General features: G+C 44.1%; 1 protein-coding gene across 2 annotated transcripts; it reads right to left on the bottom strand.

Annotated features, from left to right (window-relative positions):
* Positions 1 to 7,322: 7,322 nt before the first annotated feature.
* LOC121300096 (CTTNBP2 N-terminal-like protein) lies at positions 7,323 to 23,129 on the bottom strand. 2 transcript variants are annotated; one of them, XM_041228492.1, is made up of 6 exons: positions 22,938 to 23,129; positions 22,035 to 22,067; positions 19,944 to 20,051; positions 13,351 to 13,581; positions 11,997 to 12,104; positions 7,323 to 11,453 (listed from the first exon to the last, which is right to left on the bottom strand). In XM_041228492.1, the coding sequence occupies exons 3-6, from the start codon at positions 20,040 to 20,042 to the stop codon at positions 10,059 to 10,061; spliced, it is 1,833 nt and encodes a 610-aa protein (XP_041084426.1). In that variant the 5' UTR covers positions 20,043 to 20,051; positions 22,035 to 22,067; positions 22,938 to 23,129; the 3' UTR covers positions 7,323 to 10,058. The 2 variants fall into 2 exon arrangements, with proteins under 2 accessions (XP_041084426.1, XP_041084425.1); XM_041228491.1 differs by lacking the exon at positions 22,035 to 22,067 and having other exon boundaries at positions 22,938 to 23,012.
* Between the last annotated feature and the right edge of the window lie 438 nt (positions 23,130 to 23,567).

Consider the following 23,567-nt stretch of genomic DNA (forward strand, 5'->3'; position numbering starts at 1 on the left):
TGTGTTTATACCTGTAGTAACTAGTGTGAGTGTTCATGTTGCATACTGTGTGTGTCTCTGGCAGCAACCTGGGGTTTGTCACTCGATGCAGTGAAAGCAGAGTGGCCTCATGGCTGTGCACAGTGTGTCTTCTGATGCCTGTTTGTTCTCTTGCAGGGTTGAAGATGTGAATCCTGTTCTGTGTGCTTGTTTCGAGCAAGACTTGAAGAATGAAGAGTTAAGTGTATTTGACGTTGCTTCCTTCTGTGGTAATGCAAATGAAATGTAACCGTAGCTACATTTGAAAGTGCAGTTTAATTGATTCATGGAAGTGTGATGTTAAATGTAGTGGGAATGTAGGATTTGTATTCAGTTTGAAATACGAATATTCATGCATGTATCAAAATGTACAATATTTTATGTTGAAGCAGTTTTATGAAGTTACAGTGGCATGCATGTAATGTTATAACATTCAAGTAGCTAAGTAACATTCATGCATATTAAACCCTCAGTGCTTGTTGTCCTGTTTGTCTGTGCTGGTGGCTCCTGTTTGAACACTGGCACTGAGGTGACTCCTCCTCCTTCTAGTCATGCCTTTAAATTCCATTTACAGATTTGACTGACATTTTTCCATAACTCTGCAGATGATGATGACCTTCAGAGTGCTGGTGATTTGAATGTGGGCTGCTGTGGTCATCCCGTCCCCTGATCAGCTGTCCAGCTCGCTGCTGTGGTCATCCTGTCCCCTGGTCAGCTCTCCATCTTACTGCTGTGGTCATCCTGTCCCCTGGTCAGCTGTCCAGCTCGCTGCTGTGGTCATCCTGTCCCCTGGTCAGCTGTCCAGCTCGCTGCTGTGATCATTGTTTGACAAATATAAAAAAGAAAGAACATTAGTTTTATTACAAACAGTTCTATTAAACGGCCACACGATAGCAGCATTGGATACGGAATGGCTAGAGCTACGTTCTACTCGTCCTCAAAGTTCACTGCCTCCTCTGCTCCTTGTTACACGCTCGACAGAGCCGCGCCGAATTAATGAGTTCACCCGGGGCGTGTCTCAATGTGAAACAGCTGGACCTCATTAAATATGTTGATTTGTGGAAGAAGGAAACCAAGTGAGGAGGTGTTTGCTTTTGTTTTGCAGATTACTATGGACGGAGCTCTTAAACCAAGTGAATGCACAACCTCTGAAGTTGATTTTAAAAAGCAATTCCAGTTATACTGTCAATAAGATTGTTTGGTGTATTAAGAGTGTTTCAGAAATGTCTTTATATTTGAACGGGGAGTCCAGGTTAATCCGAGTCATTTCAAATGGCTGCTGAGCTGTCCAGATTTAAAAACGAAATGTTGCTTTAGTAAACCAGCAGAGATGGCAGCATGAGACCATTTTACAAGTGCAGCGGTGTCTGAAATGCGGTCCGTGTTTAGGAATGGAGGAGGAGCGGGCGTTGCGGTTCCTCCACTCCGCGTCCCGGGTCCCGTTTGTTCTGCTTTAATTTCTGTATTTTCTCATTTGATATCTTATAAAACTATAAGCCATTCAAGGTGTGTCTTTTTATTTTAATACTTATTATATATTAATAAGAGATTTTGTATTTGCTATAATGTTATACTGTTCTCTCCTACGTGTTTTATTTCATTGCATTTTGATAAAATATGACATCCATGAACTTGCTAGTCTTGCATGACACATTCTTAACTATTGTATTTCCACCCTGTATTTTTACATGTAATTCAAAATATATATTCCCATGCTTTACATTTGTTTTTGTAGGTTTTCACACATCCTTTTCATCTTTATTATTTCATTTTTTCAAAATCTCTCTCTCTCTCTCTCTCTCTCCCCTACATAAATTAAGACATTAATTTTTCCACGGCTCTATTAATCACAACCAGCCCATCAGAGTTGCATGCTCTATTAATCTCAACCAGCCCATCAGAGTTGCATGCTCTATTCCTTCCATGTAAGCATTTCATGAATTAGCAGTGACTCCAGTCCATGCATTAACAGTGACGGTCATACAACGCACTTCCACGTTTCAGAATATGAAACCTTCCATGCAAATAGCCGTCAGGTTCCAAAGTGAAGTCTTCACATGTCCCAAACATGAATAACTGCACAGAAACACAGCGGAGACTCTGCACAGTACCTGCAGCCACTGAGCCCAAACATGAATAACTGCACAGAAACACAACGGAGACTCTGCACAGTACCTGCAGCCACTGAGCCCACAACTGCACAGAAACCAGCCCATGCAGCCACAGAGCCCAAACATGAATAACTGCACAGAAACACAGCGGAGACTCTGCACCTGCAGCCACTGAGCCCAAACTCTGCACAGAAACACAGCGGAGACTCTGCACAGTACCTGCAGCCACTGAGCCCAAACAGAATTGCATGCTCTATTCCTTCCATGTAAGCATTTCATGAATTAGCAGTGACTCCAGTCCATGCATTAACAGTGACGGTCATACACCTGCAGCCACGCCCAAACATGAATAACTGCACAGAAACACAGCGTTACCTGCAGCCACAGCCCAAACATGAATAACTGCACAGAAACACAGCGGAGACTCTGCACAGTACCTGCAGCCACTGAGCCCAAACATGAATAACTGCACAGCAACATAGCAGGAGACTCTCACAGTACCTGCAGCCACTGAGCCCAAACATGAATAACTGCACAGAAACACAGCGGAGACTCTGCACAGTACCTGCAGCCACTGAGCCCAAACATGAATAACTGCACAGAAACACAGCGGAGACTCTGCACAGTACCTGCAGCCACTGAGCCCAAACATGAATAACTGCACAGAAACACAGCGGAGACTCTGCACAGTACCTGCAGCCACTGAGCCCAAACATGAATAACTGCACAGAAACACAGCGGAGACTCTGCACAGTACCTGCAGCCACTGAGCCCAAACATGAATAACTGCACAGAAACACAGCGGAGACTCTGCACAGTACCTGCAGCCACTGAGCCCAAACATGAATAACTGCACAGAAACACAGCGGAGACTCTGCACAGTACCTGCAGCCACTGAGCCCAAACATGAATAACTGCACAGAAACACAGCGGAGACTCTGCACAGTACCTGCAGCCACTGAGCCCAAACATGAATAACTGCACAGAAACACAGCGGAGACTCTGCACAGTACCTGCAGCCACTGAGCCCAAACATGAATAACTGCACAGAAACACAGCGGAGACTCTGCACAGTACCTGCAGCCACTGAGCCCAAACATGAATAACTGCACAGAAACACAGCGGAGACTCTGCACAGTACCTGCAGCCACTGAGCCCAAACATGAATAACTGCACAGAAACACAGCGGAGACTCTGCACAGTACCTGCAGCCACTGAGCCCAAACATGAATAACTGCACAGAAACACAGCGGAGACTCTGCACAGTACCTGCAGCCACTGAGCCCAAACATGAATAACTGCACAGAAACACAGCGGAGACTCTGCACAGTACCTGCAGCCACTGAGCCCAAACATGAATAACTGCACAGAAACACAGCGGAGACTCTGCACAGTACCTGCAGCCACTGAGCCCAAACATGAATAACTGCACAGAAACACAACGGAGACTCTGCACAGTACCTGCAGCCACTGAGCCCAAACATGAATAACTGCACAGAAACACAGCGGAGACTCTGCACAGTACCTGCAGCCACTGAGCCCAAACATGAATAACTGCACAGAAACACAGCGGAGACTCTGCACAGTACCTGCAGCCACTGAGCCCAAACATGAATAACTGCACAGAAACACAGCGGAGACTCTGCACAGTACCTGCAGCCACTGAGCCCAAACATGAATAACTGCACAGAAACACAGCGGAGACTCTGCACAGTACCTGCAGCCACTGAGCCCAAACATGAATAACTGCACAGAAACACAGCGGAGACTCTGCACAGTACCTGCAGCCACTGAGCCCAAACATGAATAACTGCACAGAAACACAGCGGAGACTCTGCACAGTACCTGCAGCCACTGAGCCCAAACATGAATAACTGCACAGAAACACAGCGGAGACTCTGCACAGTACCTGCAGCCACTGAGCCCAAACATGAATAACTGCACAGAAACACAGCGGAGACTCTGCACAGTACCTGCAGCCACTGAGCCCAAACATGAATAACTGCACAGAAACACAGCGGAGACTCTGCACAGTACCTGCAGCCACTGAGCCCAAACATGAATAACTGCACAGAAACACAGCGGAGACTCTGCACAGTACCTGCAGCCACTGAGCCCAAACATGAATAACTGCACAGAAACACAGCGGAGACTCTGCACAGTACCTGCAGCCACTGAGCCCAAACATGAATAACTGCACAGAAACACAGCGGAGACTCTGCACAGTACCTGCAGCCACTGAGCCCAAACATGAATAACTGCACAGAAACACAGCGGAGACTCTGCACAGTACCTGCAGCCACTGAGCCCAAACATGAATAACTGCACAGAAACACAGCGGAGACTCTGCACAGTACCTGCAGCCACTGAGCCCAAACATGAATAACTGCACAGAAACACAGCGGAGACTCTGCACAGTACCTGCAGCCACTGAGCCCAAACATGAATAACTGCACAGAAACACAGCGGAGACTCTGCACAGTACCTGCAGCCACTGAGCCCAAACATGAATAACTGCACAGAAACACAGCGGAGACTCTGCACAGTACCTGCAGCCACTGAGCCCAAACATGAATAACTGCACAGAAACACAGCGGAGACTCTGCACAGTACCTGCAGCCACTGAGCCCAAACATGAATAACTGCACAGAAACACAGCGGAGACTCTGCACAGTACCTGCAGCCACTGAGCCCAAACATGAATAACTGCACAGAAACACAGCGGAGACTCTGCAACCTGCAGCCACTGAGCCCAAACATGAATAACTGCACAGAAACACAGCGGAGACTCTGCACAGTACCTGCAGCCACTGAGCCCAAACATGAATAACTGCACAGAAACACAGCGGAGACTCTGCACAGTACCTGCAGCCACTGAGCCCAAACATGAATAACTGCACAGAAACACAGCGGAGACTCTGCACAGTACCTGCAGCCACTGAGCCCAAACATGAATAACTGCACAGAAACACAGCGGAGACTCTGCACTACCTGCAGCCACTGAGCCCAAACATGAATAACTGCACAGAAACACAGCGGAGACTCTGCACAGTACCTGCAGCCACTGAGCCCAAACATGAATAACTGCACAGAAACACAGCGGAGACTCTGCACAGTACCTGCAGCCACTGAGCCCAAACATGAATAACTGCACAGAAACACAGCGGAGACTCTGCACAGTACCTGCAGCCACTGAGCCCAAACATGAATAACTGCACAGAAACACAGCGGAGACTCTGCACAGTACCTGCAGCCACTGAGCCCAAACATGAATAACTGCACAGAAACACAGCGGAGACTCTGCACAGTACCTGCAGCCACTGAGCCCAAACATGAATAACTGCACAGAAACACAGCGGAGACTCTGCACAGTACCTGCAGCCACTGAGCCCAAACATGAATAACTGCACAGAAACACAGCGGAGACTCTGCACAGTACCTGCAGCCACTGAGCCCAAACATGAATAACTGCACAGAAACACAGCGGAGACTCTGCACAGTACCTGCAGCCACTGAGCCCAAACATGAATAACTGCACAGAAACACAGCGGAGACTCTGCACAGTACCTGCAGCCACTGAGCCCAAACATGAATAACTGCACAGAAACACAGCGGAGACTCTGCACAGTACCTGCAGCCACTGAGCCCAAACATGAATAACTGCACAGAAACACAGCGGAGACTCTGCACAGTACCTGCAGCCACTGAGCCCAAACATGAATAACTGCACAGAAACACAGCGGAGACTCTGCACAGTACCTGCAGCCACTGAGCCCAAACATGAATAACTGCACAGAAACACAGCGGAGACTCTGCACAGTACCTGCAGCCACTGAGCCCAAACATGAATAACTGCACAGAAACACAGCGGAGACTCTGCACAGTACCTGCAGCCACTGAGCCCAAACATGAATAACTGCACAGAAACACAGCGGAGACTCTGCACAGTACCTGCAGCCACTGAGCCCAAACATGAATAACTGCACAGAAACACAGCGGAGACTCTGCACAGTACCTGCAGCCACTGAGCCCAAACATGAATAACTGCACAGAAACACAGCGGAGACTCTGCACAACCTGCAGCCACTGAGCCCTGAATAACTGCACAGAAACACAGCGGAGACTCTGCACAGTACCTGCAGCCACTGAGCCCAAACATGAATAACTGCACAGAAACACAGCGGAGACTCTGCACAGTACCTGCAGCCACTGAGCCCAAACATGAATAACTGCACAGAAACACAGCAGAAACAGCCCAAACATGAATAACCGCACAGAAACACAGCGGAGACTCTGCACAGTACCTGCAGCCACTGAGCCCAAACATGAATAACTGCACAGAAACACAGCGGAGACTCTGCACAGTACCTGCAGCCACTGAGCCCAAACATGAATAACTGCACAGAAACACAGCGGAGACTCTGCACAGGACCTGCAGCCAATGAGCGCCGACATTGCCATCACGTGACAGATACCTCCCGATTTGTAAACAAACGAAAGTGTTTCATTGAAGAGAGAAGCGTTCGATGTTGTGCAATTCATTTAACTGTGACAGTGTCCTATTATGAATAACTGCCAACTGAAATATGCTTCATTTCGCATTGTGCACAGACATGCTGTGTGTGTGTCTGGCAGCACCCTGGGGTTTGTCACTCAATGCAGAGTCAGCTTGTGGCTGTTCACAGAGTGTCTTATGATGCCTGTTTGTTCTCTTGCAGGGTTGGAGATGTGAATCCCGCTCTGTGTGCTTGTCTCAAGCAAGACTAGAAGAATGAAGAGTTAACTTAATTCTTAATTTTGTCTATGAACATCTGATACAGATGCATGATATGTCTTTAGAAAGCCACAAAACTGATTTTTAATACAAGACCAAGATCAAGTTCGTAGCCCGAAGGGATATGCAGCTACAGGGCACAACATGAGCGGTGAAACCCGAACCAACACACACTACCATCAGGCTCATTCAACATTAAAACAGAGATGAGGTCAGCAAGCGTGCTTCCCAAAATGGCCACCCCTATGCTTGCTTCAAGTTTCACAGTATAAAGTATATGTCAATCTTCTATAAGAAAAATAATAAAAAAAATAATAAAATAATAAAATTTGTAAATAATAAAAATGTTTACAAATGTGTTTTTTTGTAGTAAAAAGTTAATTTGAAATTAAAAATACAAAATGCAAGCATGTTTCTTATTGACATTTTATTGATTATTGCCGATTGCATGTACATGTAAATATAGGTAGAATTAAAACCTATACAATATGCAAATTCAAAAGGCACTTGAAGTTGCATAACTTGTGATCTTTCAAAAGTATTACATGGTGTTAGTAGCAGCATTTAATGGGTAAAATCATTTGCAAATAAACAAAGAAAATCACATCACAGCACTTAACGCTTGAAAAATAATTACATGTCCTATGTGTTTATGTGTATAGTATAATTATGAATATATAAAATGTTATTTTATTTTTACATACGCAATTTTGGTCCATATACAAAAAAAGACATAATAATAAGTGGACACAAAATATAATACGAGCTGTCTGGTTACAGGAAGACTTCAGTTATTCTTATTGGGAGGAAAACAAAAAAAGCCTTAAAAAAAACTAAATACCCTTTACTTACAGAATCAACTAACCGGTGATGTCATTTCACAAGTAATTAACACCACACAACATCACTCAAACAATCTGCTCTTCTATTAAAATGAGTGTTGCAAGCTATATTCAAAGTGCTCAGACTTGAATACAACACTGACCCAGTAGGCAATACGAAGGTTCAATCCACAATATAGGTAAATTGTGAGCTGGTTTAGTAATAATAATGTACATCATTTATACTACTGGCATTGGCTACATGGTTCAAAAACAAAAACAAAGTCTCAGTGCTACTGAATTATGCACTGCAGCCCAGACTCAGAGTGCAGGACATTGCTATTAATCTGGACTGTTCTGCAAAACTGTTTAACTGATAAAATATCTTAAATTTCCAAAGGGCACGTTTAATGCATATCAGGGTGCACAAAATCAAAGACTCACGGTAAATAAGGCTGCCATTTAAATTTGTGTTTTTTTTAAGCCACTACTTAGATTCTTAAAATACCGTGATTCCAAATTTACAATGAAGCTCAATTCAAAAAGCCCTACAAAGTGGTTTTATTGCCAGCTCCGCTGCCTTTAATTAGTTTGGACAGATTACTGAGTGAAGTTTGATTGCGTTACATAATCTGTATGTTGTGCTGTATGGGACAAAGGGAAGGACAGTCAGGATCCTCAATGGTCAGTAACCATTCCTGTATCTATCCAGCTTATTAGCAAAGGAATACAAAATATGAAGGCTGTAAGTTTGCTCTGAACAGCTTGCTGTTCAAACTACCACATAAACTGTATTTAGTATATGTAATATTTTGTTACATACATTTTCATACAGCATTGAATTAAATTGCTGCTTCAGGAAGGGAAGTGCTGAGCCAAGCTGAAGGTTACAGTGCGACTAGAAACCAGTACAAGAGGACTTCTGTCATTTCAAACATTTCATTATTGAAATACATTATTTAAAAGGGCTTGCTGCTCACTGCAGGCAACCACAGCCACAATAAAAATCATTTTCTGTTTGCTCATTGCTAGCAGTAGTAAGAAATCAGATTTATTTCCCTGAAGTCATCGTGCATTGTGCTGACAATTCATTGATCCCAGAAAATGGGAGTAAAAGCACTTCTCAAAAGAGCGCTTCACCAAGGCCAACGTCTTCCTTTCCTCCATTTCTTATTTTATTGCTGATACAGTTAAGCACCATTAGAAAAAGGCTTCAGATTACTGTAAAAAAATATTGCAATGCTGGTACATGTGTGTACATGGATACTCTTGGTCAAGAGACTTGTTTCATGGCTATAGACAATCATCCATTACAACAGAAGCTTATTTATATAACCCTATTTCTTACATGCAGATATTCAGGTGAGCTATAAAGGGAATATGAAAAGGGTTGAAAGGAAAACATCACTATTTGAGTTGCAAAGCATTCGTATAAAATCAGTGAAATTGCTAATGTCGGAAAAAGCATGATACAGAACTCACAGCAAGCGGCAGCTTGAAGAAGATCAGGTTCTCTTTTCACCCCTAGTTACTTCGTTATATAAAATATTTATATTAAAAAGATACATTAAAAAATGGTGTGCATTATCACTTGCTTTTTAGCAAACAATAATAAAAAAAATTCAGTGTATCTGCTAGTGAATAAATCTACTACATGACACAAACATAGATAAACAAGCTGACAATGACAGGAGACCAGGGTCCTATATGCTGAAACTACAATGATTTCAAGTATTTGCAACTTCTACAGGTATAGGATAGTGAACAGAAGGAGGAGCACAATATAAAGTCTGTTTTAAATACATTCTCATTTGGTTTCATTCGAAAGAGATTTAGATGAACAGCTGCAGTGATTGTGGGTGGGTGGTAGTAGTAATAATAGGTAGGCACTTATTTCATTAGAAAACTACCCAAGTCTGTGTTCGATTTTCAGATTGATATGGTGAGGCGTAGGAAGAAGAGTCACGTGTGTAAAATACGAGGGAAATAAAAATATGAAAAAAATGATCCACTTCATCTATTAGAAAAATAAATAAGTAAAACAGTGTTTCTATAAACTAACTGTCGAGATGTTCAAACAGCTTGATCCAATTATGCCAACAATCAGCTAACTTATTAGCAGCGAGCGGTTCAGTTAGCTGCTTGTTGGCATCAACAGATCAAGCTCTTTGCCCATCTCAGCAGTTAGCTGCTTGTTGGCATTAACAGATCAAGCTCTTTGCCCATCTCAGCAGTTAGCTGCTTGTTGGCATCAACAGATCAAGCTCTTTGCCCATCTCAGCAGTTAGCTGCTTGTTGGCATTAACAGATCAAGCTCTTTGCCCATCTCAGCAGTTAGCTGCTTGTTGGCATTAACAGATCAAGCTCTTTGCCCACTTCAGCCACGCTGTTGTTCAGGCCGCAGCTGTTCGGCAGGTCCACAGCGGAAACCAGCTGGCTTGATGGGTTGGATGACTTGGTCGAGGGATTTGGAGACGCTGGTGACTGGGAAAGCCCCGGCTTTTTCGGTGGAATTGGGGGTGGGTTTCCCCGTTCAGCCCTGGGTATAGTTGGAGATTTGATCCCCGGTGACAGGGGACTCAAAGGGCTGGAGTGACTCGACTCTCCTTTGGGAGAGCCGGAGGAGACCAGGGTTCTGTAGTCCGTGCCGAATGGCGAACTGTTTGGGGAAGTGGGTTTGCACACTTGGTTGGTGAATCTAGACAGGACTTGGGTCACTGTATTGCGAGCCATCTGCTTGGCGGCAGTATTATCCACAGCAGTGGGGGACAAATCCCGGGGTGAATGCGGCGTGCCATCTTGTTCAGACTGAGCTTGGAACTTATGACGAGCCGCATGGAAGCGCTGGTTGATTCCTGCCTGGTACGAGGACTGATATCCGGGGCTTCCAGCTGCAATCCCCCCCAGCCGCTTGGTTAAGACCGGAGAGGAACACGGAGATGAGGTCAGAGAGGAAGAGGCCGTGCTGCTTGGCGAGACGCTCATCAGAAGCTGTGAAGCCGAATACGCTGGTGAATGAATGCCACTGGAGCTGCCATTCTCCAAGCCGTTCTCCTGGTTTGCAAACGCTTTGTCCTGGGGATCGGTTTCTCTTCCTTCAGGCAGATCACTGGCTTTCGGTGTGGCGGAGCTGCCGAGGCCGTTCAGATGGCAGTGCGGAGCAGGAAGGGCGGAGGGCTTGGTTGCTGCAGGTGACGTCGACTCGCTCGGCCCATCTGTGGTTTCCATTCGGAAGCTTTCGGTTTGGCAGGCGGTAGAGATCAGATCGACGCAGTCAAACTCAGTCTCTACAGACACCGGACTGTGCGTTTCCTGCAGAGTCTGTCCTGCCGATTTTAGTTCTGCCAGGGCTTTCTTTAACTGCGCCACTTCTTCCTTCAGATCCCTTGTCCTGCTCTCTTCTTTCTTCAGTCTGGCTCGCAGCTGCTCCCGTTCGGTATCGAAGTCCGAGAGCTGTTTCTCAGCCTGTGCCTCCATGTGCAGGCCTCGCTTCCTCTCTGCCTGCAGCTCTTGCTCTCGCTGGTGCACGGTGCTCTGCTCTCGCTCCAGCGCCAGGACCAGCTCCGCGGATCTCTGCTCTTCCTCTGCTGCTTTGGCTGTTGCTTGTTTGCATTCTTTGGTCAAAGCCGTGGAAAGCTGCTTGTGTTGAGCACGCTCCTCCTCCAGCTGGATCCACTGTTTCTTCTGCTCCTTTTCGAGCTTCTTTACCTGCGACTTCTCAAAGTCCAGCTGGAATTTAAAATGAAAAACGAGTCTTATGTATTTGTTTTCAAACATTCTCACATCCAATGAGTAAATTAAAAAAAAAAAATGAAACTGCTTTCTTAAAATGCAAAACATTTCCCCAATACATTGAGTTTTGTATTATGCATGCTGTGTTTTTTCACTTCTACCTAGTTCAATTGACAAGTTATATCTTACATCTGTGTAAAACATTAGTTTGATAAATGTAAAAATACCATAATCCTATGGTTGTATTCAGTCAATTCAGAGGCGCTTATATATTTTAATTTGGAGGGGCTTTAAGATCACAACTGTAACCTGATTGTTCAGGCAAGAACATGTTCATGGAGTACTTTCCTATACCTGGATATTTGCTTGAATAGCACCATAGAATAAGGAAATCACATCAGCTGTGTTTTACAAAAGTTTATTTAAAATTATGTTGTTTTCTATTGTACAGCTATGGCCAAAATTTTTGATTGACACAATTCTGGAAGTACGAAGGTGTAAGTAATTCGACATATTAACGCTCTGGGGCTCTCCAGATACCTGCTGTAGGAGACGCTCCCGATCCTTCTCCAGCATGTAAGTGACATCGTCTCCCTCGGCGGAGTCCTGAGCGTGCCTGTGCCTCTCCTCCTCTAGATCCAGGATCACCTGCAAGCATGAAAACAGCAACAAGCAGATCCATCAGCAGAGTGCTCAGAACCCACTGGATAAGAACAGCAACAAGCAGATCCACCAGCAGTGTGCTCAGAACCCACTGGATAAGAACAGCAACAAGCAGATCCACCAGCAGTGTGCTCAGAACCCACTGGATAAGAACAGCAACAAGCAGATCCACCAGCAGTGTACTTAAATAACAGGGGTGTAATGTGGCGCTATGGGGCTAGATTCTAGCGCCAGGGTACCTCATAGTGCTAGCAACAATGAGATCAGATGGCCTATTTTAATGACCAATGCTCAAAACACTATTCTGTAAAGCATCCAGTGTGAAGGCTGCCAGCTTTATTTCTCGGACTGCATGTGAACACGAGGGCTGTGAATGCTCTACAGCGTGAGGGGAACGATGCAGGATGCTTCACTCGTGTGAATGCTCTACAGTGTGAGGGGAATGATGCAGGATGCTTCACTCATGTGTGAATGCTCTACAGTGTGAGGGGAATGATGCAGAATGCTTCACTCATCTGTGAATACACTACACTGTGAGGGGAATGATGCAGGATGCTTCACTCATCTGTGAATGCTCTACACTGTGAGGGGAATGATGCAGGATGCTTCACTCATCTGTGAATGCTCTACACTGTGAGGGGAATGATGCAGGATGCTTCACTCATCTGTGAATGCTCTACACTGTGAGGGGAATGATGCAGGATGCTTCACTCATCTGTGAATGCTCTACACTGTGAGGGGAATGATGCAGGATGCTTCACTCATCTGTGAATGCTCTACACTGTGAGGGGAATGATGCAGGATGCTTCACTCATCTGTGACTTGTTCAGTAGCATGCTGGACTTTATACAGCATATGTATTTATTTTTCAGATTTCAATGGCGAGTTTGTAGCAGTGTGAGGCCACAGTAGCAGCTTCGCTACACTTTGAATTCAGAGCTCCCAAAAAAAAGAATACATGACTTAATTCAGTGTATCATGTAGATAAACACTTCATTCCGTGTGGTACAAACAGAATACACAATGGCTCTTTGTGGGTAACTTCAAAATAATGTGTGAATAAAAGACACAAGCATCTGTGGGCGTCATCACATGTTTACTTCTTCCTTCATCGCTCATTGATTATTTTTGTGTTACCCACTTAAATGCTGCCCAGTCTGGTACTGGAAGGAGATGAGATGGACAGAGCGGTTCAGGTTGCAGATGGAAAAATGGCTAAGTGACCTCATACCTTCCTGTGCCTGCTCTCTGCAGCAGCCAGCTGAGACAACATCTTCTCCTGCATGGTCTTGCAGTGCGACATGACTAGCTTGAGCATGGAGAGGGGGTTTGGGCAGGCTGCTCTCTCCTCTCCTCGCCTGTCCTTCAGGACAGTCTCATAGTCTCTCTGCAGGGCCAGGAAGGGGTCGCTCACATTGTATTTCCCATAGCGCTTCTGGATGAATGACTCCCTGTGCTGCGCCTTGAAGAGGAGAAAGCAAACACTCCAGTTACATTATGTGATGCACAAGGGATGCCAAGCCTTATGCAAGCAGGTTGAATGTAATTACCTCTATTGAAACTTCACCAGACATAGCACAGTTAATCTAATAAACAGCATCTTCAAATCAGCTTTCAAAACAGCGACGAGGCATCAATCACACATTGTTATGTTACCGTTTTCTACTGTTTCTATTGAATTGTAGTGAACACATTTGAAAGTAAAAGAATGCTACGTTTCTTCATACAGCACTTTGAACAGGGCTATGAATGCAGCAAAACTAGTTTAGTAACAAAACCTTCCTGTGAAGAAATTGTTATGGAAAAGTCCCATTGCTTTAATTAAAGCATGGTCTGTGCTACACAGATTAGAACATGGAGTTTTACTGAATACATCAGGCATTTGAGAAGACAGAATGGTTTATATAATGCAGCTTCTGAAATCAGTCCACACTGTGCGCTATACTGGCAGACTGATACTTACAAATGTACTCTCACAATACTAAGTAAACATTTGAAATGTAATAACTGAATATATATATATATTATTATTTATGTACTGCCATTCATACACATGCTTGTTGACTAATCTAATTGGCTGGAAGAGCTATGCATGATCCCTCAAGTCTCAGTGTAACATAATGTCTGTAAACCTGTGTGTGGATGGATCCCTTCGTTCCTGAACAGTATTCATATTGCACAGATCTCCCTCATTTCCAAATTATATAAACAGGCTGCACTGGAAGGAGATGCTGAAGCAGTAGCTTTCAAGTCCTATTACTCCACAAGACTGCTTCCAGGAAGCTTATCTTCAACCCTCCGTGTGTCTTCATATTCCAAAACAGGAAATTAGGACCCAGCGTCAAAACAAAACCGTGTTCTGAGGTGTTCAGCTGATGCCAAATAAAACAGAGCACTAAGAGACTGAAAATGACTGATCCCTTTCAAGGCAAAAGAAAGTCATGGTTTGAGAAGGAACAGCAACAGATGGCTTCTCTTGACAGATGGCCCAGTATGAACAAGACCTGCCACTAAATCATGGACTTCTGACGACACTCTCTTCATTTCATAAAGCAGCTTTCTTCATGCCGAGACTGGCAGAGCAGTTCAGCAATTCAAGGGGTTAGTGCAACAAAGAAAGTTTCTAGATAAAGATCTATGGCTGAGCTTCAAGAAAGCTTATATCGATAACTCTGGACAGAATGACAGCCTTGATATGCACAGCTGGGTGTATATTATTCTATAATAATAATATATAATAATAATAATAATAATAATAATAATAATAATAATAATAACAACAACAACAACAACAATAATAAATAACAATAATCCTAGGCATTTCCATTTCTAAAGGCAAGAAACATCTTTATCTGGAAATAAATGATAACTTTCTGTTACAGAACACTCTGCAAAGTGTACTAGAAATGCATGACCTCATCTTTGCTGTGTCCCATGTTGTCTATATTGCAGTGTTTTCAATCACGCACCGCGGTCCGTTTCCTCGGACGTGTTCACAGTGTATCCAGATCACGCTCCCTCCCGCAACAATTCCGGCTTTGTGTTTCCACAATAGGGAACATGAACTGGATCCACAGCAGCTAGGTTTAGAGTGCACAGTCTGATTTCAGCAAATATGACACTTCCTATGATGTCTGATTCTCTGTTAGCTCTCCTTTAAACTTTAAGACCAATATGTCTTTGGCGAAAGCTTTCAAAAGGTAAAAATTGCTCTACTGCAGATCGAAACCAAAAAAAAAAAAAACACAACCACACAAAACATAACATTTAAAACTGTCTAAAAGAAAGAAATGCGCATTGCTCCAGCACTGTGTGTGTTTCATCCCAGCATGTTACACTCTAGAATACTGCATCAGAGCCACATTGGAAACAAACAGAAATCGGATTCCACTTGGCGAGATGAAACTAAACAAGGCTGGTATTTAGCAGAGATCGAAAAGGCTTCTGCAAACTTTAATCTAGTAGCCTGGCAGACAGGCTCTGTGGGGAAATAAACAAGCCTGTGATTTAATACCATGAAGGTACTGAAATGCCCCTGCAGAGCGTTTGGTTTTGACACCAGCCGAGACTCGCTGGCATCGATGCAGCTAGAAGTGAGGTTAAGAGGCCAGAGGAAAGCTGCTTTACAGCAGCGCCTCTCAGGCCAGCATGTGTACTGGGGCTGTGTGCAGTATAAGAGCCTGTCAGACTGGAGAAGCCAGCTGCTAATCCTCTAACTGATGTCAGTGTCCGAGCTCAGGCACACTGCGGTCAGACAGAAAATGTTAATGGACCACGAGAATTAGTGCATGAAATCAACACCTTCTACAAAAGGTGTGGTTGAGGAAAAGCACGAGACACACTGCAGACACAACACGACCTGAGGCGTGCTGGACTTTGTGAAACAGGTGTTTCTACCATTAGGTTTAAAAAGTGCAGTATTTCGTTTTTTAATTGAAGTGTCACTTTGCTTTGACGTGAGAACGCTGTACTGTTCTGTAGATCTCTACCACTTTGCTTGTGATAAGAAGGAACCCAGACGATCCTTTGCCTTATAAAACCAACTCAAAATGGACAATATCCCCTTTTTCACTCCCATTGAACACACTGCTTTCTCTGCAATTGCACCAATAAAATCAAGGGCTGTGTTAATGCAACATTATTCAGCAGGTTTCATTTGACTTTGTTAATTCTACAGGGTGATGCCAAATGTTTGTCTATAGCTGTAGATGGGCACTCCCTTGGCATTGTGGACAAGAAGGGTTTGGCTAGTCTTGCACTGAATCACATCTCTAGGTAATTGCCTCTGCTTATTCAAGGCTGTCCCTGCTATCCTTCCATTTCCAGTAGCATTTACTCCCTCGCTTATCTTGCGGTTGATACAGTAACTTCCTCTGTTAGTTATAAGTGGCTGTGTCAGAACTGGACTTTAGACACCATTTCCTGTTTTTATCAAACTGCTGAGCTGTGATTTCTGTGGAGAGGTTTGGAGTCGTTCTCACAAATGGGAAGGGAAATTAATACAAAATCAAAGCAAGGGCTTCATCAATGGATTTAAACAGAAGGACTTTGCTGACAGAACGTCCCTCTGAGACACCATATTGCTACACATCCCATGGACCGCTGGAGCCAATTAAAATCAGATACAACAGGTTCTACTGCAATACAAATATCAGCGGTTGAGCAGAACATTCAGCCCACTGGTAACAATACGAAGCCCCTCTAAATGGGAACTGTTAGAACACGAAGCCCCTCTTTCTAAATGGGAACTGTTAGAACACGAAGCCCCTCTTTCTAAATGGGAATTGTTAGGTGTAATTATTCTACTGTCTACGACTTCATACTAGAAACGCAGGTTTTACTTGGATCAATATGAAATATCTCTGCCACAAAGGTGAAGTGATTAATAAGAGGACAGTCCCTTGTAAATGGAATGAGAAAGATCCAGACATATTGTTTAAACCTGGGTTCTATTTATAGCTCTATCTGTATTACAGTAATTTTCATCTGATGAATGGTGTGTCTGCGGGAAGCATTACTAAACTCTCTGCCTACCTGTCTGCCGTGTTTCATCTTTCAATTACACTGGGGTGGAAAAACACTAGATTCATACACAGGCATGTGAAAACACGAAGCGACCAGCCTGTAAACGACTTCCCAAGACTAGCAGCACACACCCAGCCATCAGTCATCCTGCTACAACAGCATTCAACAGAGACACCAAAGACAGAGCGCTCAGTCATCCTGCTACAGCAGCATTCAACAGAGACACCAAAGACAGAGCGCTCAGTCATCCTGCTACAGCAGTATTCAACAGAGACACCAAAGACAGAGCGCTCAGTCATCCTGCTACAGCAGCATTCAACAGAGACACCAAAGACAGAGCGCTCAGTCATCCTGCTACAGCAGCATTCAACAGAGACACCAAAGACAGAGCGCTCAGTCATCCTGCTACAACAGCATTCAACAGAGACACCAAAGACAGAGCGCTCAGTCATCCTGCTACAACAGCATTCAACAGAGACACCAAAGACAGAGCGCTCAGTCATCCTGCTACAACAGCATTCAACAGAGACACCAAAGACAGAGCGCTCAGTCATCCTGCTACAACAGCATTCAACAGAGACACCAAAGACAGAGCGCTCAGTCATCCTGCTACAGCAGCATTCAACAGAGACACCAAAGACAGAGCGCTCAGTCATCCTGCTACAACAGCATTCAACAGAGACACCAAAGACAGAGCGCTCAGTCATCCTGCTACAACAGCATTCAACAGAGACACCAAAGACAGAGCGCTCAGTCATCCTGCTACAACAGCATTCAACAGAGACACCAAAGACAGAGCGCTCAGTCATCCTGCTACAACAGCATTCAACAGAGACACCAAAGACAGAGCGCTCAGTCATCCTGCTACAACAGCATTCAACAGAGACACCAAAGACAGCGAGTAATCGAACACACAAAAGAAACTCATTATTAAAGAACTTGCAGACGTTACTCAGAAATCTTTACTGTTGCACTGTTCTGTTGTGAATCAGTTCCTCAGATAGTGCACAGTGACTACCTCACTAGATCACAACCTGCATTTGAATTCACACACCCATTAGTTAAATACTGCAGCCATTGTCACACGCAAGACTACAGCGTGCTATTACATGGAGTTTAATTTGCAGGCACCAAAGCAATTACATCTTATTTGTTCAATAAAGAAAATACTCCTTTGAATTCATGTTCACACATTATAATTCCTAAATATATTTTACAAAGAAAAACACTAATTACTAATAATACCATTTGGACTTAGACCAGGAGACCACTACAAAAATAAAGCCTGAGCCAAATAAGACAGAATAAAGTAAATTTAGTCCAGGATTGTTAATAATAAAAAAATAAACTCAGTACAGTAACTTTGAAACCATACAATATCCTGAAGTAACAAACATCTACTGGTACTTTATGGTCTGTTTAAAACTACAGTTTAATGAAGAATCAGTATATTGTGGGGTTCCAAAGTTCCTGTAAATATCTATCCTGAAAACACAATTCTTTGTGTATCTTTTAAACAGACAGTGTTTTCACAGTTAAGATTTGAAACACTTAAAGAGTGTTTTCTTTCACTGGTCTTGTGTTTCCAATGCCTCTATTTTGGTTAGTCTGGTTAAAGGTTTTCACAGGAGATGCTCTTCTGTTCAGGTTGCCTGTCACTGACACACTGGTGTGTGAAACACAGATTAGATCAATCACAGTGTCTTTATATTAGCAATAGACAGCACCATGTAAAGCACTGTACTTCCAGAGTGCTCCTGCACATCAAGGGGCTGGCTCTCCCTTCTAAAAAAAACCTGCTGATCTATCCTCGACGGAATGCAAGGAGAATCAAGAGCAGGTCCGGAACTCTCCAAAAGCTCCAGAACACAACACTGGCAATCAGAACCACTCGGAGGGGTTAGTAAAAAAAACATCATTACAAAACACTAGTGCTTGAAATGTCCGTCTCAGAACAATCAGAGAGACGTTAACCCAAGGAGACAGGAAAAGCCTGCCTTCCATTTGTAAAGATTAGCTGCATTCAATCCAGCAGCGACAAGCCTCCCTAGAGAGGAAAACAACAGGCATTCCCACAGTCCCCGTTTCAGACTGTTCATTTAAAACAAACTACACAATGCTTCCTCCCTCCCTCCCTCTCACTCACCACCACGGTGCCAAGAATGAATGGGAAGATTAGCAGCATTCTGGAATGAGGCAACACTGCACAAGAACCGTGCAAGCAACTACAGAATAAACACTCAGCTCTCAGGATCACATAAAAATACTTCAGACACGAAGGGATCAAGATCTTACTGCCAGAGATCATCTGGGCAAAAGTATGCATGCCTTACAAACATTCCTATTGAAAAATACATTATCCACAGACACTGTGTAACACAGGGATGTGTGTGCACATGATATTCACAGGAGTGTCCATCCTACACTGGGTACTATCCACAGACACTGTGTAACAGAGAGATGCGGGTTTCTCTTGGGCTGTCGAATGGCAGACAGCAGACTTTAGTAAGCATGTGAAGAGACCTTTTCCTTTTCAACGAAGGCTTCATTTTCTGTCAGTGCACTGAGATAATGATAAACACCCTGACAAGGCTCTTTACCGTAAACAATTACACAGACAGGCAGAAGGAAACAAAACACAGTGACGCGGTGCATGCATTCCCGCAATATCTTTTCCAATGGAATCTCGATCGATACATTTTGATAGTCACAAGCCTGTGTTTTTTTTTTTTAATGGGTGAAAGAGACATGTGACAGAATGAGTGTAATTGAGTATTCAGAAGAGTTCGAGGAACCTACCCGAAGAGCTTCAATGACCAGGTCTCTCGCTTCAAGCTCACCCTCCAGGACACTGAACAGCATCAGCAGCTCTGCCTTGCTCAGGGTTTCCATGTTCATCCTGCCTTTCTGGGAAATTAAAGATGTTTTGAATGAGTTATTAAAAGGAATAACATAGAGCAGCTACTCAACAATACAAAGCTACACAGGTATAAAACCATGCAGGGAAAACAAACAGACATTTCTAATCATTATCTCAGGTCACCACAGCACTGCTCACACACAGGCGACAGACGTGTACACTGGATAAAATTGTGTAGCTCTGAGGCACAACCAGCCCTGGGAACAACACCCACTTCTTTCATCACTGTCCCAAAACCAGGGACTTGGCGTCGTTTTGAGTGTGACAGAATGTAAGCTATTTAAACAAAGCAAACCTTTCTGTTTTGCGTACTTAAAGCTGCATTGTTGTATTTGTCTGTCCACAGCAGTGTCGTGCAAATTAAAAAGTGGCCTACTGAAATCCATCACACTGTGTGCACACTGTTGAGAAACGATAAATGACCCATAATTTAGGGCTGTGGCAAGTCACTTCAACTAGTTTAAGTTACATGAATCTATGGCAGGCAACTAGAAGTAAAGAGTCCCTGAACTCAGAGGAACACTGCACTGTACTAGAGGCATTTCAATGAGCACTCAGGATTGCAAACCCTGAACTCAGAGGAACACCGCACTGTACTCGAGGCATTTCAATAAGGAGGATCGGAAAAGTCATAACAACTTGCAGGGAAAGAAATGAAAATGACACTTGATGCTCTTCACTCTTCACACTGATTGCAGCTCTAACACAATACATGGGTGAAGCTTGCTGCTCTGAAAGAAAGCCAGGTTACAGTAAACAGGCTTGTTTTCTTGAAACCCTATGTGTGGTACAGTACCGCACTTGTTATAGAAATCTCTGCTTGCAAGCCCACGCTTTCAGTCAGTGTTGCACTTGCTTGGTCTCCTGGAGGGTGAGATTGTCCACATCCCTTCAATGGTATCCCTCCTGTCAGAAACCAACCAGCTGCTCCCCCTATTAACTGACATGCTTTCAGTCAGTAACTGGAGCTAGATACACTGTCGAGGTGAAATGACCCAGGAAACACCTAACTTAGAACCACATTAGCAGACAAATGTATGCATTTCTTTCAAAACTACCCCTTTGAGACTAATGGAGCTAAGCATGACCCCCCTCAAGCATCACTGCAGTTCACTGTGAACATAGGAGCCCCTCAAGCATCAACGCAGTTCACTGTGATCACTGGAGCCTCTCAAGCGACAGGGAAATCATTCCACTCCCTGTTGCAAATTAGATCAACCGTGCAAGTCAACCAACTGAGCAAGACACAACAGGATCAAGTGCAGCGTCAGTGCAAATACAAGCCCAGCAACATTCCTCATGTACTGCAGGAGCCCAGGTGCACCAGATATAGATCAGACATTAGCATCTGAACTTCAAGCAGCAACACCCATTTCTGAGACATTGATCTCTGCTCTTGATGCAGCCGGTTCACTTTGGACAGGCCACAGGGAATTATTAGCTGTCCTGATAAAGGAGTTGAATACTTAGTGTAACGGTGGCAGTAACTGACTGACAATACCCCTTACTAAAACTGTGGATACTTTGTTTAGGATGACCAATGGCAAGTATTTCTGATAATGTGGAACAACAACACTAGGCAATTCACTTCTGGTCCAAATTCCATTCGTCGCTAATAAAAAGCTTTTCTGAACCTTCACCCACAACCATTAAACACTTAATAGTGTTGAATTAAGAAACACTGAAAGAAAGCTCCCGGATTATTCTGACATGTAAATAAACTAGAGAGAGGAATATGAACATGTTAAATACCCAGGAAGCTCAATTACTGCAATGTGGACACCGATCCGTTCCATCAATTAAACACGTTCAATGGAAACTGTACAGAAACTTTGCAAGTTTACAATTGAAATGTGTTAGCCCTGTTGGAACAGAGAAAAGAAGAAACAACATCCGCAGCATTCATTGAACCAAAATGACAACTTATGTCCCAGACTTTGTTAGAGCACAGCTTTTCATAGTCCAATCACCTCACAATGGTCTGGATCAACTCCCAACAGCACCTGCAACAGAATGAAGGGAGCGATGAGCTTTATACAATAATAACCACCAGCTCTGCTTTACATCGTCTGCAAACGGGGCTCCATAGTTGTTCAGGCAGGTGGGTAAATCAACCAATGATGTACAATAAATCACTACCGACCGCAACGTCTTCCAAACACAAAACACGCAGATTAGATTGGCTGTAACCAAAGCTCATTCGTATAGACGGTGGCTACAGTTTCAAAACTCTGCAAGATGCTGCTTCTAACCTGCACTCTAAATGACTGAAACTACGTGTGCAACCCCGCAATCTCACAGCGTCCTGCACAACTTGAAACTAAACCCCACACTGGTTATGTGTCTACAACCCCGCAATCTCACAGCGTCCTGCACAACTTGAAACTAAACCCCACACTGGTTATGTGTCTACAACCCCCGCAATCTCACAGCGTCCTGCACAACTTGAAACTAATCCCCACACTGGTTATGTGTCTACAACCCCGCAATCTCACAGCGTCCTGCACAACTTGAAACTAAACCCCACACTGGTTATGTGTCTACAACCCCGCAATCTCACAGCGTCCTGCACAACTTGAAACTAAACCCCACACTGGTTATGTGTCTACAACCCGTACCGCAGTCATTGCGGTCCACTATTACTCCTATTAAATTACATCTCCAATTTTAATGAAATTACATCTGCGTTCATTTATTAGTTTGCAACCCAAGCAATGGTAGTTCTGCTTTACCGGTGTCACCAAAACACTCCCTTTCTCAGTGTAAAATGCGCCTTAGTTTAGTTAGCAAGTTACAGCTCACTGTCTATACGTGAAACGCGTCTATGTAATGAAGACGATGTTTACATTACAATAACACACACAGAAATGTACCTTTCTACTCCAAGTCTCTGATTGTTTACCGGTATTCTTCCTCCATCCAAAACAAATCCGACTCTGCACCACTCTCAGCGGAAACCCTGGACTGCGCTGACCGACATTGTCACAGACAAATGAAGCAGATGGCTTTGACAGCCGCCAGGGTCTGCGCAGCCTATGGGCAGAGACGGGGGCGGGTTGAATGCGGTCGCTCAAGCCTTGGCTAAATCTCTTTGTTTAGTGTGGATTTGTTTTTTTTTTTGTAGTGCAGTGCTGATTGATGAGATCATTTCCGGTAAATACCTCTCTTCACAATGTACCTTTTCTTAAATTTGTGGGCGGGATGTTTTCCAGGACATATTCTTTTCCTTGTCCCGTTAGCACCCTCAGAAGTATGCGTCTAAAACAGGATCGCCTTGTTCACAAGGCGGTGGCTGCGCAAAGGGGTGAGATCTGAGCGCCACCGAACGAGACTTCTCCCTACGATCGCCATCAGTACTACAGCGGAAACTGCTGCATTTGCAATGGACTCTGTGTGTGTGTGTTAAAAAAAGAATGTGCAATGTTAACGCAGGTCTTCAAAATAACAGCAGATCGTCCCAGAAAATGAAACTGCATGCATACAAAGCATGGGACGGAGCAGCC

Source organism: Polyodon spathula, chromosome 25, assembly GCF_017654505.1.
Source record: "Polyodon spathula isolate WHYD16114869_AA chromosome 25, ASM1765450v1, whole genome shotgun sequence".
In the NCBI taxonomy this organism is placed as follows: Eukaryota; Metazoa; Chordata; class Actinopteri; order Acipenseriformes; family Polyodontidae; genus Polyodon; species Polyodon spathula.